Source organism: Thunnus albacares, chromosome 7, assembly GCF_914725855.1.
Source record: "Thunnus albacares chromosome 7, fThuAlb1.1, whole genome shotgun sequence".
In the NCBI taxonomy this organism is placed as follows: Eukaryota; Metazoa; Chordata; class Actinopteri; order Scombriformes; family Scombridae; genus Thunnus; species Thunnus albacares.
In genome coordinates, this window is record NC_058112.1 from 9,692,309 (window position 1) to 9,712,727 (window position 20,419).

General features: G+C 42.6%; 1 protein-coding gene across 1 annotated transcript in view; it reads right to left on the reverse strand.

The window, feature by feature from the left end:
* The window catches only part of LOC122985988 (cat eye syndrome critical region protein 2), a 40,901-nt gene extending 20,855 nt beyond the window's left edge, over positions 1–20,046 (reverse strand). Inside the window, exon 1 of the mRNA XM_044357032.1 lies at positions 19,748–20,046. Coding sequence (XP_044212967.1) covers positions 19,748–19,867 — 120 coding nt within the window. The 5' untranslated portion in view covers positions 19,868–20,046. The remainder of the gene's footprint in view (positions 1–19,747) is intronic.
* Between the last annotated feature and the right edge of the window lie 373 nt (positions 20,047–20,419).

The following is a 20,419-nucleotide window of genomic DNA, read 5'->3' on the forward strand; positions in this document are numbered from 1 at the left end:
TGTACAAGTGAGGAACTCTGCAAATACTTTTACTTAACAGACTTAAGATATAGGTGCAAAGGTTCCACAGCTCAGTTTCATAATGATGGAACCAAAAGAGTTTCAAATAACTTCAATAAAGCAAAAACATGAAGAAAAAAAAAGTTGATGTTTGTGTGACATTTGTTTGCATCATTAAGTAATTAAAGAAAGGCTATATATTAGCTGTGAGATGATGTATCAAAATAATAAGATATTATAGCAATGATTTCTCATTAGAGCACAACTTGATAGTGTTGGTATCAGGTGATGTAAAGCTGGCAGAGGTAGACAGCGGGAGGGATGACTGGAATTTGCAAGTTGTCCGATTCGGGCTTCGTGCTTTGCCAGTGGTTGTTTGGCTGGAGCTGAGGTTCAAGTTCAGCCATGACCCCTCTCCTGCCTGGCATTGTGTTTCAGCCATTGAGGTTTTATGAAGCGGCAGTAACCGGCAGAGCAAACTCTAAAAGACCTGAAAGCACCAAGGAGAGATGGCAGGCAGCAGGGGCCTGGAGCTGCAACACAGCCATGCCCCCTCCTCTCCTCTGCTCTGCTGACCAACTAAGGCACAGCACCCCACACGGCTTCCCAGCATGCACCTCTCTACCCAAAGATACCCAAAGGCTCTGGAGTAGAACAGGAGCGGAAAGAAAGAGGGAACAGGAGGCTGAGAGGGCAGAAATGCAAATGCAAAGTGCTCCATCAGCCAAGTGTCCATTTCACTTAAAGCCCCCTTTCGCAGAATGCAAAGCAGCTCCTTCAAGGCTGAAACCCAACCAGTTGCTCTTCAGAAAAAGAACATGACTGCCTGCAGCTGACCACTCCTTGTCCCTCCTAGTCTGTGCTCTCTCACTAACAACAGATCCAATCCTTTCTTTGTATTGCTCTTGCTACTGCTCTAGTCTGTATATCCTCTCCTCACAGATATATCTCAAGGTAGAGAAGGCACGTTTAATTATTGTGCACTCACTCGTCTCTCCTCAGTCTGCCTCTCTCTAAAAAGGAACCTGGTTGAGTTCAGAGGTCACAAAAGGTCAGCGTACACACCTCCTAGCCACGGAGAGCGACGGAAACCAGGAGCCAACAAGTCAGAGCGATGAAAAACAGAAGGGGAGGAGGGGAGGGACAGAAAGGAGGTTGAGAAAGAAGTTGAAAAACAGGATAAGATGAGTACTTCTGCTTGAGGTTGGAAAAGGAAAGAGTGTATGAGGGGAAAGTCAAGACAGACTGCTCCTGCTTCTGACTCACGGTACTATAGAACAGTACTATAGGAAAGCAGGTTTGGTGATAGGAGATAAAAACCAAGTCCCATGATTCAAAGAAACACAGTTCATTAAGTTTTATGAACACATTTTAATGACCAATTTAGAAGCCTACAGATCACCATGCTCACATTGTCAAAATGAGACAGATTCTAATGGATTTTAAGAATAATTCAACAACAAGACTGAAACGGGAAGACATGAGATTAGGGGATTTTATGTGTGCATTGGAGTAAGGCCAGGAGCACATCAGATGACATTTTAAGTCTTAAGGTCGCAAGACATCTCACATTTATCAATGACGATTTGCTGAATTGTCAAGGTAACAAAGCAAACAAGAGCAGACTTTCACAAAATACTGTTAAAATGACGAGGGATCAGAAGATATTCCAGGCTAGTAGGTAGTGAAAGCGCCTCTTACATTGGCTGGTAACTTGCATCACAAGAAATTGAAGAAAGATCAATTTCCTGTTGTGTCCTGTCAAACAACAGTTGAAGAGCAACCGGGTTTTACCGTTTGTGACTTTACATTTTCAGAGGAGAAAACAATTTCCGCATGCTGATGGCTGGGTGGTCAATACAGACAGTTAGATAGTAAGATACCGCAGATATAGATTCAGATTAGATACAGCTGCTGTATTGCTTGTTCACACTCTCAGTCAAAGTGATCATGGCTTAGACTACTGATATCTCACTGGCAAGTGTGATCACCTGGTTATACTTTTCACTGAAGAAGAGCAAGAGTGGGCATATCAAAGTCTGGGATACCTACATTAACTATCTACCTAAACTGCGATACTGTATATTGTACATACAGTCTAAGCAAAGGGCTTCAAAGCTTTAATAACAAACAGTCTTCCCCAGGGACTGAACAGTTGTTCAAGCTAGCACATGTGTCATGGCTTGTTCACATGTACGCATGTCATCCAGCTGGAGAGCTCTGTCGTAGCCATGAGCTCTGATCATTAAGAGGATAGTAGGATTGTGTGTGTGTGTGTATGTGTGTATCTCTGTGTCTACAAGCGCATGTGCACAGGATCCTGAGAGATCCTGTGTCACGCTCCCTTCCACTTCCTGGTCCCCTGTCAGGCAGCCTCTGGGCCAGAGTGAGCCCATCCATCAGAGACAAACTGCACTTTGATCACACTTCGAAAAAGCTGGGGGCCGTGGCCAGGGGAAGAGTGCAGAGTTGAGAGCGGCACAGCAGAGTGGAGGGCTTGCTACAGCCAAGCTGAGCAGAACAGCCCCGGGATTAGCACCACACTGCTCCACCTTTGAAGTGCCACACGGCATCTCAGATGGCAGAGGGAAGGGGAATTAATGTGGTGTGCGTGCCCTTTCTTCAGCCATCTATCCAGCCAGCCAATCCTTCTGTGGCCCGGTGCTAACAAACACTCCACTTGATGAAGGGCTGTGAGGGACACTCGCTGCAGCTGGATGTGTCCTGTGGGAACCTTTCCCCTTTATAAGCGCACACAAAAAAGGAGCCAACAAGCTTGTACACTACAAGGACACAAGCCACAACCTTTGGCAAACATCTTCAACAACAGATGAAAACACACACACTTTTACTGACATCATTCCTACACGTGTCTCAACAGAATACACAAGGTGCAGTACTTTGGCTGCTTCACATTAATGATCAATGGGATTCAAAGATAAGAGAGCTGGATAAGTGATAAGCTATAAAGAGTGTAAATCATAGAGCTTAACTGTCAGATTTATCACTAAACTACTGCAGTGAACAAAACAGGCTATTCGTATTCACACACCGGGACAAAGATTGGAGGTTGAGTCAAGGCTTTAGTCAAAAGGTGTGTCATCACCACAGTCCATCTGTAGGCCGGCTTGCAATCAGCAATTCACCCTGAAGGTATTTGCCACTTCTTCTCTCACCCGTCTCCCCTGCTGTTTCTCTCTCTGCCTTTCTCACTGGCTTAACCTCGTATTCCTTCCTTCCACACCATTTTCCTCCCCCTGCCCTGCTGCCCAGTGTCTATGAGGGCCTCTGAGGCATTCTATTATTCCCCCGACAACACCCTTGCTCCACTCACTACCCCACTCTGTTCCCCTCTCCGTCTTCCTGGTCTCTCCTCTCCTCCACATATGTTTCCCTCTCCTGCCAGTTGTTGGCTCCAGCTGAGGACTCTTTACAGTAACGGAGAATGTGATTTGCAGATTCTCCCAAAATTACTTATTGGCATGGTGGGAAAAGCAAAGTAGCATTAGACTAGACATATTTAAAAATCTCCACTGAAAACAACACAACTTGAATTGTTCGAGGCGCTGTCTCATCTATTCAATAGAAACGGAAAACAGTGCGAGAAGTAACACCTGTGGTGATGACACAGCTTGACGCTTGTCCTTTTCTCTCTCTCCTAAGGCCCTGTCACACCTAATTTAACTTCACTAACATTAACAGAATAAAATGCCTGAATTTTCCCAGTAAAGATACTGTCATTCATATATGCAATGCCTTAATATTCTTTTAACCTTATGTCACTTGTCACACACACACACACCACTGATAGAACTGAAGTCCTGCTCTTTGTATCCATACTACTTTAATGTTGTTAAGTAATGTCAAAATTGCGGCAAAGTTTGCATGTATTGAAAGGACATGTTTACTCTTACCAGACAGCCGTAGTGTAATATGCTAAAGGTGAGGTCTATTATAGATGTAAACATCCAACCTCATGCAAATAAACTTATAACAGATACAGTATGTTCTTGTTCCTTTAGACATTTTAGCTACACTTAAATAGGTCTCCAAATGGCAGTCTAGAATTGTCGTGGATGTGGAAACAGGGCTTTCTGAAAAAGCACAAAAGCTAAAAGCTTTATTATCATGTGACTTCAGATGTTTTAAGGTCAAAGGACAGGCAATTCATCTTTAGAAACTCCTAGATTTAGCTTAGGCTGAACCAATGGTCAATGTTACAAAAATGAAAGTTAAAGAATAACCTAAGTTGCAAAATTAAGTTATTTCTTAATCGTTCTGGTGCCTCCCACATAATATCAACGTGGGCAGGCCTACATGACTTATTTTATTTTTACTATTAAATTTTCACTCATCAGTAGCTTTTAGGGGAATTTCCTTGAGCATACTTCCATATTTCTTAGGTTGCGTTATCTATCAAGCAATATACAGCAAGAATTTTTATAGAAACAAAATATATGTATCAGTTTAATATGACAAGTGTGACTGATTTAATGCAGTGGGCTTATGTTTCAGAAAGGGTTAGAAATGGCTGGCAACAAACTGGTATATACATCAGGAAAGTTGTAATTTTGAAATTTGTCAGTTTTATAAGAATATATAGAATGGTTTCATTGGCAAAAACTGCTAGTGTAGTGGTTTTACACTGTGTACTGTATGCATGAAACAATGAATATTTCTTGTGCTGACCCCAAGTCTTGCCTTTAGACAATGTAGACAATGAGAAGGTGGGGTTGTGTAAAGTACCCTATGATCCAGTCCACAAAGCACACCTGTGCACGTTGTCAAAGTCAAGTAGGCTTGGATGCTGTCAAAAAAGATAAAGTAGTGGTCTGCTTCTTATTTCCTCAAACTTAAAGATCCACTCCAGACATGTTTTAAGAAGCATATAAAATACTCTACTTTGACTAATAATTTGTGTCTGATATGGTTTTTCCACAAAAATAAAATTCTTAAAATGACATCTACTCTTTCCAGAATCTATAAATATGCTTGTTGATTTCTTAAGTTTTCCTTGTAGTAAAGTAGGACACAAGATGTTTCCTACTTCATTGTAAAGTCCATTCTCAGTTTTTGTGTTCTGGAGGCTTCAAGTTTCCACATCACACTTGTATATATTAAATATTGGACGAGGATTGGCGCCAAACTATTTGTGATGTAACAAATCCTGCTCGTAGGCTGCCCCTTTATCTTAGATTTTCAATGAGCACAGTGAAACTTTCCATTTTCAGCAGATGAATGTGAAAACAGCCTTCTAGTGTCAAACTCTGCACATACGTCATTCTGCACAGTCAAGCCCAAACATCCAACTGTAGGAACAAGAAGAAAAACATATTTTTGAGTGGAGGTGGACTTTAATATAAAATAACGGAATGAATCATGGAATAATTCAGATGAACCCGATAGCAACCACCTGGTTGTAGAGTCTGAACTACCTAGTTAAAGCTAGAAGGCTTTCGATAACCAGTCTCTCTTCTGTGACATGGTACATTGTACTTGAAACATCAAAGGGGCATCTTTTCCCCTCAAGAGTTCACCTTTTCTCTATAGATAAAGCTCAAATACTGGCCCAAATAAATTATAAAAATGCTTGTCTCAGCCATTGCTCTCATACATTTCTGACCCTGCAGGTAACTCCCCATTTCAGGCCGACACTGACGCAGGTCAAACCCGCAGCAGTGGTCTATCAGAGGGGTTCATCATGTATCAATCCAACTGCCATCACGCCCTTCCTCCCATGTTGGATTGAACACACTTTGGATGCTGCCTTGCTTTAAACCTCATTTAACAAACTTCCCGAAAAGAGAGAAAAGAAAAGAAAGAGAGAAATAGAAAACACAATGTTATTTTGTGTTATTCTTTGCAATTAAGTGTATGAAATTAAACTGCAGACTAGAGTCTCTGCTCAAAGCAACAACCAGAGATTAACCTGAGTCTGCTGTCTCATAAGAATGGGCCCACGATGGGTCAAATGTGTATTCAGTAGACACACGTCTGCTGTGTGAAAGGGGTACAATGACGCAAAGCTGAAGATGGGTTTCCCCTGGGGGGGGACAATGCTACGTCTTTGTTTGATGTGAGAACCAGGATTGGAAATGTTATGAGACATGAGAAATGAATCAACTGACAGGAGGAGAGGGTTTGAGATCAAGATATCAAGGCTAAACTAATGTTAAAAGAACCCAAACACCCAACAGACTTCAAGGCAGAGCAGACCATCTGCATTTGCAGATAAAAGTGAAATGTGTTTTTCTCAGTGGACACTAATGGTCCCATCATGAGTCTCAATCCATATCTGCAGAGAGAGAGAAAATGGAGATAAATGGTGAGTATGTGTGCGTGTGTGTGTGGCCAACACTGTGTGTGTGTGTGTGAGAGAGAGAGAGGGAGGGGGGGGGTTGTCATATGCAGTGCAGCAGCGTTTGTATCAGCAGCTCCAAGGTTGTGGCAGATCCACAGAGCCTGTAGTATCAGGGGGTTGGCCTCCTGGCTACCCTCAGAGCAGACACTTTCCATGCCACTGCCGTTAACAGCTCCACTGGGGTCTGTATCACCAACAGTTGGAGGACGTGTGCAGGGTTAGCTGGAGGGGGAAGGGAGGCCTGTTTGTAGTGTAAAGGCTCCTCTCTTCCTCTCCTTTGCTTCTTTCTTTATTTCTTCCTCCCCCACTCCCCTCCCACTTTCAGCTCACACATGGTTCCTCCAGGAGCCATCATCTGACAACACCCTCCTCCCCCACACGTAACCACCTCCTGCCACATGACAAACATGCACACAGAGCCATAATACCACAGGAAAACGCCCTCGCATCCTCAGGATGTACCGTTCATCTGATCATCAGAGGAAAGCATCAAGATATTTGAGTTGCAGCCAAACGCATCTGACTGACGCATCAAAACAAGAACTTGTTGGCTTTTTTGCCTGATTAGTCCATCCTAATTTACAACATGTCTGTTCGAGTCAGAGTGCAAAGTTGTGTCCTCCACACCTGCCTTAACTAGCATTTTGACACATTCAAACAGTTAGAGCCTCCAGGTGCGGACACCATTTGCTCATGAAAACATGCAAACAGGAAGAATGACTACAGGTTGCTCTAAATGAGCTGCACGACCATGAAGGAAAGGAAGAACAGTGACACACACTAAAAATAGCTCACTTCACAACTGGAAGGCTAGTTTCAACTTTCAGCTGAGTTTTATTATAGTGTCAATGTCAGGGCCAGGTGGGACAGGTGGCTGGGCTTGTGGAAAGGCGTATTGGAGAAGAGAAGGGGGGAAGTGAGGAATGGACTGTGGACAGATCTTTCCTGAACCAAGCTCTGTCCAGACAGACAGAGACCTTTTGCCTTGGCCTAGCTGGCTGGCTATGTGGGTGATGATCATTAAGCACAGGAGATGGGAGGCCACCCAGTGCATAAGTGCCTCTCATACCTCCACTGCTAGCCCTGAGGAAACCACATCATCAACTTCCTCATATAAAGTGGAGCTTCCTGCTTCAGCTGACATCCCAGCGGTCCCATTCTCTTCCTAAATAAACATGCACCACCATATACATGCACATAGACAGACAGAAACAGAAGTTAAAATTCAACCTGGTAGCTCTGAAAAGAAAAGAAAAATAGTCTCTGACCAGTGTGGTCGCTGATGGCGGAGAGAGGAGTCTTAAAATGGAGAAAACATGAAGCAGATGGTGTGCAGCCTTGGAGGTAAAACACACAGACAGATATGAGGGGGAACTGCTACTGAAGAGGAACTGCTACTTTCCAAAATGTAAGTGAAACTCTGAAGACGCTCCCCTTAAATGCTGTGATATACTGGGCTAACAGGTGGTTCATGGGCACCAATACCTCTGGCTTGGTAGTGTGTTCCAACAAACATAACTGGCTGTGTTGAAAGGTGGGAAAGCTGCACTACTGATTAATACATACGTTTTTCGGCAATGGCGTCAAAAAAAGGTGGAGCGAGTAAGCTCTTTGACAAACTGTTCAGTCTACTGAATCAGTGATTTCAAAGCAAAGACCGAAGTTAAGCTAAACTGAACAGTGCGCATTTCATTTCTTAATAAATCAGACATATTCTCAGATTGTACTCTAAGTATGTCATCAGTCTGCTGGCCATCAGCTGTAGTCTGCACTGTGCTTAAATGCAACATTTAACAGGAGACAGGAGGTGACAAAGTGTTTGGTTTTGTCAGCTCTGGTTCTTTGAAGTCAGCCTGTTGTGTCAAGGTCCTGACATTCCCAAACAACGGTTCCATAGCTCCAAAGGTACTCAGCAGGTATTCAACAGAAAACAGGCCTGCTGCCATTGTTAAAACAATACAGGGGACTGTGTAGGTGGTGCGTAGGTGGAGGGCATGGTGGTTCATTTACCGTCAGACATGAGACACCCAGGAAATCTGGTTTAAGCAACAAATCTGTGAATTTATCAGATGCCAAAATACTACACGGTAATTTAAAAGTGTACTAACTAGAAGTTTTTTTCAGCCTGTGGCCTCCTGCAATCCATGTAGTCAGCCAAATGTGTGCAGGTCTGCACCACCCCACCCCCAAAAGTCTTGCAGATCCCCACCCCTCATCTGCATCCCTCAGACAACTGTAATCAGCATTACTCTGAAAACTTCAAATCATGTTTGTCGTAACATTGCTGAAAGTCCCTCCCTCTCTGCTATCTGTTTGTACAGGGACAAAATCAGCATGTTCCAGAATAAATCTCCCTTTTTATAACCTCCTCTCACTGTGATGTTGCATCACACACAAACACACCCCAACATAACAGAAAACACAGCTTATAGGCAGGCTTAACACATATTAACCAGTAACTCCAGTAAGTTTTCCAGGGCTCCCACATGATGAGCCCTGGTTTGGTGAACTCCATATCACTTAGTTTCTATCACTCTTCTCATCTCTGCTTCACAACCAGCCGCAAAGACAGAGTGAGATAGCGACAGTGGAGGGATGCCGCCCCAGACTGGAGACAGAGAGAGGGAACCATGGGGAGCTGCAACAATGGAGCTGGCTGAAACAAACCCCAGTGTATGTGCCCCTCTACCTCCCCCTCTGTGCATACACTCCCCATGTGAAACCATCTGATGCATGTACTGCTGCTCTCACTTGTCAATCACAACTGGGGGAGGGGCAGCTGCCTCTTACAAAGCCCCCCTCACAGTGCATGCAAGGGAGGGTATAAAAAAAAAAAAAAGACACGCAAAAAGGTTCTTGATCTTCGAGGGGTACTCCCAGAGTGTGAAAACATTTTTCAAGGCTTTATGTGTAGCCTGATCTGGAAAGGAAAGTGTCAGAGGTTGGTGTCTGTGAGGCTGTAAGAAGGGCTGAGCTGGGGATGTGTCAGTGGGTGGGATAGAGGGAAAGAAAGGAAAAGGGATGCAAGGGATGAGTGAACAGTGCAGATCTGGGATGAGAATAGATCATTGTTGTTGTGTGGAGGGCTCCAAACACCTCCCTCCGAGTGACAAAGGAGGTTAAGTAGCCCAAGGTTGAAGGTAAATGTGATTTAGGTCACCAACCACTGATCTTGATGATGATTGTGAAGGTCATAGCAAACACTCCTGCTCCTAAAAATCACTAAATTCCAGCCTCTGCTTGCTATCGTCATAGCAAGCAGAGGCTTGCTATCGTGATATCCTGCCACACATCTTCACCACAGCCATCCTTGGCTCTCACATCAAAGTCTCCTATTTGAGGCCAGACAGGCAACACACATTAGATGACTGCTATCTGCAGTTATAATCCACAGAAACTGGGATACAGCGAGAGTGTGTCTGTCCTAAGACAGGCCATGATGGAGCAACACTTAAGCCTTGATCCTATTCTCCATGTTAATCAATTTGCTTTCTAGACAACAGAAACAAGGACATGCTCACAGGCAGCTTGCTCTCACTTATTTACCAGATCTAATAGGGCTAAACCTTCTTTTACAATCACATTCGGGGCTTTATGAAAAATAGGAGCCCCCTCCCCAGAAGGGCAGCAGCTAGCACCCAGTCAGAGTGAAGAGCCTCCACCCTCCAGGGGGAAGGGAAAGAAAGAACCACCATCTGGGGTTTAGTCATGGTGATGCCAGGGGCTGGGGCTCAGGGACAGGGAGACTGCTGGGGCTCGAGAAGGGGATGGGGTAGAGGGCCTGCTAAAGGGTATGGGGTAGTGGGACAAGAGATGGCAATGAGGTTGGGACTTGGGGAGAGGCCCTGTTCACACCATGCGTCTAGAGTGACCACTTGTGATCAGATCTCACTTCCCCACTCTATATGCAAATAAACACCTACATCATTTCCGTTTGCAAAGACCAAATTCATTGTTGTTTTTAACCAGTGGGAGGACCACGGGTTCCACTCCCTCCAAAGCTGTGTTCAACTTGTTTAATAAACAAATATACGATACATTGTGTGCCCCTTCATGAAAATCAAACGTTTATCTTCTAAAATATTCTTTCAGACAGACAAACGAAAAACACATTATTTTCTGGTTTTGGTTTAATTTCTATTCCAACTGCTGATTTGAAAATGAAAACAGGTTAGGGGAAGAGGAAAAATGTGAAAAAATGGGAAGTGGATTTAGTTTTTTTTAATTCACATGAAAAACAGAAAAACAAAATAATACATCAATGTCAGTTGAGTTGGCGGTCCTTCAAAGTGGCCCAGGACACGTTGCGTCACACTGCCAAATGAATGTGGCCACATGTGGCCCAGATCACCTCTGAATGTGATCTGAGTGATTGAATTTCAATGTGTCCTGGGTGCGTTCACACCCATACTTAGAGCTGTCCACTTGTGATTGGATCACCTGAGACACATTTTAATGCCAGGTGTAAACACGCCAGAGAGGCTAGCCTATAGACATGCAAAACAACACTGGAGGAGAGATGGAGTGATGTAGATGGGTTGCAGGAGTTCAGCAGGTGGTGACGATCAAGAGGACATTTCAGAATCAATCAAGAAGAAAATCTTACTGGGATTTTCAAGGCCCTGCACACCCACACAGGTGTTTTTAATTACTCTAACTAATTAAACTAATATACAATTGCCCTTACAGGGATAAATAATGTTGTATTGAAGTGACTTAATTGACTTCTAGTCAGGTTGAAGTTGGACGGAGCTATGTTAGCGATCATGTGATACCACCAAACTATATGAACTGATAATGATAAGGGTGTAAATTGTCAATCAAGCACAGTCTGTGCACCCACACACAATCTGGAGAAGCGGTCCAATCAGGCAACATAAGTGAAAACATCTGTGTGGGTAGGGATTTAAAAGTTCAGGATGTAGGAAGGAGGAACTACATTTGTCCACAACTTTAAACAGGCTGCAGAAAAAATCCAAGTATAGTCATGGTTAGGCTGTATTCAAACCAGATCAGGCAGTGCAGCGAAAACGCCAGTTCTCTCATTCAGTTGAAAGGGGGAAGTGCGTTTTGGCTGCAGCAGCTCCACACCGGACTGTGGCTGGAGAGTTGAGCCAGACTCAACTTTTGGAGAAACACAACCCAACGTCACTGTGGCTGAAGGCTGCGGTGGCCAATCACAGCCGGAGATGATGATAGCGTTAAAAGTAAAGTTAGGCTTTGCTGTCTGCAGAGAGAGAGAGAAAGAGAGAGCTGGAGAATAAATGAAGAGAGGGAGCACTGGTAGTGAGAAAGTCAGTAAATCAGATCAATAAAATGTGATTTTCTGATTGTTTCACAGCGGTTAAGTTCTAGAGCACAAATAAACATGCCCACACCTCTGCTTGACTCTGCGGCAGCCTGATTTGGTCTTAAAATGATACGGCCTTAAAATGATCATGGCAACAGAAGTACCACTTCACACCGTGATTGGCCAGGTTCGCAGAGGTGAGAAAGCAAGCAGGGTTTGGGTTTGAACTTCTCTCCGAAGATCTTTTTTTCCTTCTTTACACAACCATTTGTCACCTTTCATGTGTACAACGAAGTACACAACACTATGATTTCCTTCCAAGAGATGCTGTCTGAAAAGGTCCACAGTTATGCCCATATTTAAACACTTATCACTTCTCGCCACTCATTATGACATCCAGCATTTCACACCACATTTAAGTGTGACCAGCTATAAACACCTTTGCCATCCGACATGGTCAGACGACACATCGCACAAACTAGTCTTTTCTACCATAACATAGCTGTTAGGTTTCAAAGTCCTGGTATTGTGCATCTTGGTTCACTGTCACACTGTCTTGGCATACTGGGACAGTTGGTGAAAGCTATCATTAATGGTAATATTATTACCTGTGCTTTTCCTACTATGACAAGTCAAAAGCCCCTCCCAGAGATGATGTTTGAATAAGCACCTGAGTAACTTTTACTTATGAGTCATCCTACAATCTCACTAGGTGTTCAACAGCGCACATATCTGAATTGGACAAGGTTAAACACGTACAGGAGATTAAATATGCGTCATGTTCCGCCTTCTAATATCACTGTAATAAATGCAGGCTATTATCTCAATCAGCATCAGCTTTTATGAACACAATCAGTTTAATAGAGCAGGAACCGCTGACACTCGTCTTTCTGTGTACTTCCTGTCCTGTCTGAATGAAGCCGCTAGGAAAACATTAATGTAAAAGATACGTCTTTACACATCCTGATGAAGTCAGCAATGTTACGTATTGCGGATCTTAACAGGGCTAATATCTGCTGTGAAAAAGCACCATCACAACCTCAATAAGGTCACCAATGATGGCAACCAATGGGAGATAAAGATATAAATAATCCAAATTAACCAATCACAAAATCATACTTTCAACATACTGTCAATTTTATAAATCAAAACTGAAATGTTATTTGGTCCATATGTAATCTTTGTTACTTACTACACAAAAAATGTTATAAGTAACCATAATACTGTCAGGATCTTTCAGGTAACAGTACTGGTGACAGACACTGCTAAAATATCAATGACCAAAGTGACATGACCAGCAAGATGTCTTGTAAATATCAAGCATGTCTGATAAGAAAGGGATTCAGTGAAGTCACAATTGGGCTACTTGGGAACAGCAGGTGACTTCTTTCTCGCACCAGGGTGGGACCAAACCCAGCCAAATGTGTATTGTAATAATATGACTTTAGACCTTCTGGGACGTGACTTTTAACCAGACCTGCTGTAAATGAGCAGGTGCTATAACCCAAATGGCCCATGACAACTCTAACCTTACAGCTTACCCTTTAAGGTCTTCACTTTGAAACCTTTGAATTCATTATCATATTTGTCACAGAAAAATAACTGTTTTCTAAAATAAAAGAGAAACATAGAGATTGTTAATCTTCAAAAAAAGATGTACCCTTTTTTATGCCAACCTGCTAAAAGATGTTTCTCCTGCTAACAAGAAAAGTCCCTCCTGTGTGCAACCTGTTTCATTAGAAGTCTCCTCATTTTTTGACCCAAACAAGGAAGCCAACAGCATTCATTAGCAGATATCATTTCTACTATCTTGGTGCAAAACAAGGAAAATTATATCTCAAAAGATCTCAACACAGCCTGGCTGGCTCTGTCAGCTCACTACTGTGTGAATTCTGTTTTTCCTGTTGTCATTCTTGCCAAATTAAGAGCATAAACTAAACTTACTAAACTGTATTTGCCACAAACAAAAGCTTCTATTAAGGGAGCACTCATATCTACTACTGCATTTGCAAAATGCAAAAAGCTGTGTTGGTAATATGTACCTGAAATGATATACAAACCAACAAGTCCAGATTGAAGGCTTATAAATTGTCAACATCTCTTAGCCTATAAATGATTTTATAAGGAAAATCGCAGAGAAGGAGGCCAACAACAAAGACGACATCAGGCAGTTGATGAAGATACATGGAATAAATGCGTGATGATGTGTCAAACAGGCTGCCAGCAGAGCTTGGAGTGGGAATATGGCAGGGACAGAGGTCCTTACCACGAAGGGCTGTGTCTGGCAATGAAGGACACATCATTGAGGATCCAGCAACAGAGGCCTGCAGCATCTGTTGGCTGTGGGATTTCAGGCATCATTTCACAGATACATAGCCAAGAAATCAAGCATACACTACAGACACAAAAAGCCAGGCAAGGGGGACAGCCGTGTTGACCCCGGGCCTCCTTCCTGCAGATCACCCTCTCACTCTTTCATACTAATGTGCTTTCGCTTCCTCGCTCTCCATCTCTAGGACACTTCTCTCCACTTCCCCTCTTTCCCCTTCTTTCTCACTCATTCTTTCTTCTCTCCATCTCACCCACTCAACCCTCTACCCACCCACCCCCCCACACACACACACACACACACACACTCCTTTCCCAGCTCGCTGGCTGCCGCCTGAGGAAAGTGGAAACCAGCAACAGTGAAGTGTATCAGCCTAGGAACAATGTGCAAGGGGCTGTTTTGTAAGGCTTGCCAAGGAGATTGGGGGGAGACTCCATTATCACTGACCAGCACCGTAGAAAGAAAGAACTGCCCCAACAGTACCACAGCAGCACTGTTGGACTGGATCACTGAGTTTGTCAATATCCAGCCTGGTAGCAGTTTCACAGGGTACAAAACACTGTGGTCTCAAATGTGGCATTCATTACAAAAATCTCCATTGAGAAAAAGAAACAGGTGTTTCTCTCAGTGACACTGCTACAGTAGTCATTTAGTCAGTTATCTCAACCATGCTGACTTATTCATGCTTACTCAGTTTCATATCCTACAAATGGGACATACCTCAGTTTGCACAGAAAAACAAAAGACTTGAAAGCTTATTCCACTTCACTAGCTTTTCATGTTTTTTCATGTAATGAAATTAGCAACTGAGATTGACAAATGAGCAACTGTTTTGACAAATGCAATGAATGTTGCGTAGGTATGCATGGCCACACCCTTCTTACTCATCTCCCAAAGCTGACACCAGAGGGCAAAAGCCAGAATAGACATCTAACAAGGAAATACTGCCACATGCACAGTTGGCTGAGGCACTCAGTAGCCACAGTGTTGACCCTTGCTGTCTTTAATACAGGGACAGGGTGATAGAAACTGACAAAGGACAACAGCAGCCAATATAAAACGCTATGTCCACAAGGAAAGACTGAGGGAATGTCAGAGAATGTTGACACTAAAGTCCGGGCCTGAGTGAAATCACTCGACGCCCCCCACTCTGTCATGACCAATGACAGCCATTTCCTGCCCCCTTTTCCACCCCTGATTTTTGGGTAATTCAACCTATACACCCAGAGATAGGATTGCAACTGGAGCTGACTGATGATCACCCAACCATTATAACACAAGCACAGCTAAAAGCCACTCTTAGAGGAAGGCAAGAAAATTAACCTCAAATTCAAATGACTTGTCATCTGTCAAATATATATTATGTTAATTTATCATTACATACAACTGACTCATCAATTTTCATGAACCTTGACTATACAGGTCAAGTCAGAAGTAAAGGAATGTCAGCCCAAACTGCTACACTTGTGACAGTGCCCAGGCCAGTTTTTCTTCTTGCTGGTATGTGGCATTAAGTAAAACAAACATGTCTGTCCAACAGTTTTCTCTTATTTCTAAAGCACCAAGTCATATGAACATGTTGGAACTAAATGTCCAGACTATGGACATGCAGGCTACTGTTGTACATTATTGGGGTGCCAGAAGTCAGCGTGAATATTTGAACTTGGAGGCCACAGAGCAGCAGGACATCAACCAGACTAATGGGACAATACTATATCAGCTGATTCCTTCTGTCCTCTGTGTGTCTGTGTTTCACTGAGGGAAACTCCTCCACACACACACACACACACACTCATGTCGAAAAGACCCTCTGAGATGGCCAAGTCATCCAAAATGCTGAGGAATTCGTCACTGACAGCTAAACATGCAAATGGATTTCATAGGTCCCTGGGTGGTCTGCATTGCCAATTTTTTTTTTTAACTTCCTGACAATGGCATCCGTCCAAAAACCTGATTTATGCACCAAATGGCCAGGTGCACACAGGTGTAAAAGCACAGCTCCAAGCATTCTGTACACTCTTCATGATGAGAGGTGCGTGACCAAAATCATACTCTATGCCATGTTTCTTTATCAGTGCAACACAAAGGATTGTATTGGACATACCATTTTTGTGTACTTGAAAAAACTAAACATCACTTCACTCATGTGGGCAAACATGTGCAGGTGTATAGATATTTCAAAAACTCAAAAAGCAAGCAGAAAGAGCATTCACATGACAAATTCATTCTGATCCAGGTGGCTCTTAACTCTGATTGGGCTCTTATTGAGATTATTAGTGGAACAAAAGTCTCCATATAAAAACAGCTACCTTAGTAGATTTAGTCATCTACTAACCCAGAACACGAGGCATGGCGGTATAAAGCCTTTGGATTTGTACACAAGAAACTAAGAATATCTGCTTTATTGAACACAGAAATACTCCACAAGAAATAAAAACAGAGGAGACAAAGCAAGAAAAACAAAATCTCCTGAAGAGCCATTCATCACACTTACCTAAACAGTTTATAAAGCTGAAAACACATGCTTTAAGTTTTCATCTTTTCATTTTAGTTCAAATACTGTATGTTAATGAAAGACACACAATACTAGTTTGCTTAAATTAGATTTCTGCTTTTAAACATCAATTAGCCTACTTTGTGAAGAGCTGCAAATGGGTAGCTTAAGTGATGCCAAACCCCAAATCTATGTTTTGAGTATCAAACACCCTGTGCAGGCTTAAATTACATTTTTTTTTTTTTTTTTTTTTTAATATAAGGTGCAGTGTAAACCAATCACACTGTTTACAAGCTTTGTATTTTGTATGGTGTGTTCTGTGTGGGTTTTTTTTTTTTTTTGGTTTGTACTGTTGTAGGCTATGTTTTGTTGTGGGGGACTATAGATGCAAATCAGCTTTGAGCTAACTCCGGTGCAGTGCATCTTTACTGTTTAAAACTGCACATTGTCCCAATCAATAAATCAAATCAAACCAAAACAATAACTTCCGGGAAGAAAGTCCCTGCATCATGTACATACAATTTAATGGTGCAGAGCAAAAACAAAATGTCAGTCTAAGCAAGTAAAGAAGTAAACAAAGAATGTAAGAATGTACGTAAATAAGTATAAGTAAGTAGCAAAAGTAATCAAAAGTAAGCATAAGTAAGTATAAATGAGTAAAGCAGTGGTAAAGCAGCAAAGTCAGCCACCAGTCAGTTACACTAGCAAAGCAACACAGTACATAAAATAAGCACAGCAGAAACGTCAGATAGGTCAGACCACTGTGTTTAACTATATATCTTTAAATGTAACAGTTACGGCTGAAAACGAAGAGAGAAATCAACAAGTTTGCCGATTTCATGTATCACCGCAATTCAAATCAACTGCAGTTGTCTACCTGGAAATGACTGTTGTTCTTATTAGGGAGATGTCACACTGCCATGTTTCTGCAGTAGCCTAGAACAGACAAACCAAACACTGGCTCTAGAGAGGGCCTTTCGTGTTTTTTCGCGAGTTTCGTGGCCACTGTAGGTTCTCCTACATACTTTGGGGGGGGGGGGTTTCTGTAATCTGCAACTTCACCGCTGGATGCCACTAAATCCTACACACTGGTCCTTTAAGTTGGTAGTGTGCTCTTTGATGCAGAACTGTGGCTATAGTTCTGCCTGGATTCACATCAGTTATAATGAATTCCAACTGTGTTTTCACTCCATAAAAACGTTTTCCATCCAAATGCTAAGTAGGTTTCAAACACTCATATGTTCACCAATATGGGGCCACTTTTCAAGCATATGGGGAGTGGGGTGGAGTAACAAAACGGAATCCAAGAATGTCATGCAGCCATTTTGATATAGTTCAGAATCATCCCATGTCTCAGTCGACGAAATGACAAGGCTGTCAAATTTCAGTGATTTGAACTGGTTTCTGACATAGTCATTGGCCTGGCCGTCTTAACCACAGATATGAAACACAGTACCATGATGTTTACTACTACTTTTCCCACGAATGTAAAGTGGAAGTTTCACCACTGTACTTCAGCAGTAACCTTAAAAGAAATGCTCTTTCCACTGCCTTTCAATCAAAGACTGGACCACAGTAAGCTTCTATTTATTCGCTATCATCATTATCATAACTGCAGCTGCAGGTAATTACAACGAGAACCAAAGGAGTTGTGACCTTGAACACTTGTGCATCGGATGAAGATGTCAAAGTATAAGACCACTACATCAATCTCATTTTTTCCTCGAAATCCAGCTGAGGGGGGTGTATCCACACATGTAATCTGCGGAGTGATTCGGTTAAAGACGAATACATCATTTGCACTGGGTCGCAACAGAACGACCAAAATGTGAAACTGAGCGGTTCAAACCGCGCTTATGTTAAAAACGCTTTAAAGTTTAAATCAACAAGCGCAACCTATCAGTTATTTACAACAGAATAACTAATTATTAGCACAATCGTATTTCGCGTAAATCCGACCCATCTTATGGAGAAATGCAACAGCACAAGACCCTCAACTTTCATGCAAACTAGGCGCAATGCGATCCCCCCATCTGGCTTGCACCTCGTTTAATAACAAAGCGATGCCTACGTTTGTTTCTCTCCCGAAGGGGGTGGGGATGAATGAGTGATGGAGACTGCTGATGCGTGATGTTGACCTTACCAATTTCTTTAAAGTGCAATCATTCCTCGATGGATTTAACAATCTCCATTAACTATGATGTAATACTTGAATAGATGCATGTCGGAATTAGCTGTGAACTCTGAATACATTTCAAGGAACAAGAGAGGGAGGGGGCGGGGGTCGAGTGATAAAGTTGAATTATGTAATCGTAGTGTTATAAATTTCGTTTATTCTGATACAGAACAGAAAGCGAGCGAACTATACTACCTCTATACCTTGTTGAACCCACTCCATATCGGAAACAAGCGTTTGAACCACCGCTTCTTGCTATAAAACGGGACTTGGGCGAGCAAACAATGCCTGAGCAGCATCTGCGTCCCTATGGCTACCCAAGCCAGATGGCTTGCAACTGCAAGACAATAAACCCGAACCTCACGCCATGAACTTAACTTTACGTGACAGAAAAAGAAACAAAAATACAGCAGCGTAGTCCATTCAGTAAGCAGAACTACAAGCGGCTGCCAATGCGAGTCGGTGCGCGACTTTTCGCTCTATAAATACATTTATACAGTCGCATCAATAAAGTCTAAACAAGGTTATCACTTTAATGTTCACAAGTTTCATATCATTATGTCACTTTTTCCCAAGCATACTATCACCATATTCTCTCATTTACGTATTGTTTAAATGGCCTGAACTCAGGTCGCTCTTGAGTTCAGCCAAATGAAAACAAACGAGTGGCACATGGTGCTGAACACCTCTCTCTAAAGTTACTCAGGAACACCGAGCATCCTCGGACATAACGAGCAACACGTAACTTAACGTTACACTATGGACATTGGACAAGCACGATAAAACTGTATAGTGCGTGCCACATTCACTTTATGTCTTACTCGACGTTATTCGACGTTAAGGACCATCAATTAGCAGTTAAAGCTAGCGTTTGGTTGTGCTAACGAGTGAGCTAGCTCGTTAGTTACTTAACAGGATTGCCTTAGTAACGTTAACGTATGAGAAGTTCAGAGAATAGCTAAGCTGGTCAACCACATAGCTAGTTATACAGAATACACTCGACGGGCCAAGGAGACAAAAAAGCTGACACAAACAACTTTTCATTTCCGTAATAAAGGTCATTCATGTCACTGCATGCAAGCACAATTCACATTTACCTCTATTTCAAAGTCTGGAAGGTTGAACGCTGTCCTGAACAGCGAGCAGAAGTGGGCTATGGCGGGGACTTCCCACCAGGACTGGATCTCTTCCACAGAAACTGTACATCCCTGTGACATTTTCGGACTGGAGAAATTGTGTAACGTTTGTTTCTCACATTAGAAAGTAGTTTCTTCGGCGACTTATAACATCCCCGTAACATTAAACACCCTTTTACAAACACGACAAAAGTTGCTGTTGCCGTTCCGTGCGGACTGTGGCCATTGCGACCCGCGGAGCGCTACAATCTGTTTCAATCAGAGTCTCACCGGAGCTGAACAGATGGGAGGGCGATACCACTGCACGACGAAGGGGGGGCGGCGTTTATTTAAATATAATGTTAAAATATAAGTAAACACGAGTAGTCAGTATAGTGTCGGATATGGTAATCGCTTTAGACAATTAACTTTTATTGATAAAAACGTTTACAATTACATTCGTCATTGTTATAAATGCAAAAGTCTATAGTCAGCACCTCCCCACCGGGTTGATAGTGCGGCCTCCGTTTAAAGGGAATGCTGGTAAATGGTGAATGAATAAATCTAAAAAAGTTAAGCCAGGTATGCCAGGGAACTCTCTTTAAGTTACATCAGTGTGTTTTTTGTGTTTATGGAGATAAAGTTTCAGTCATT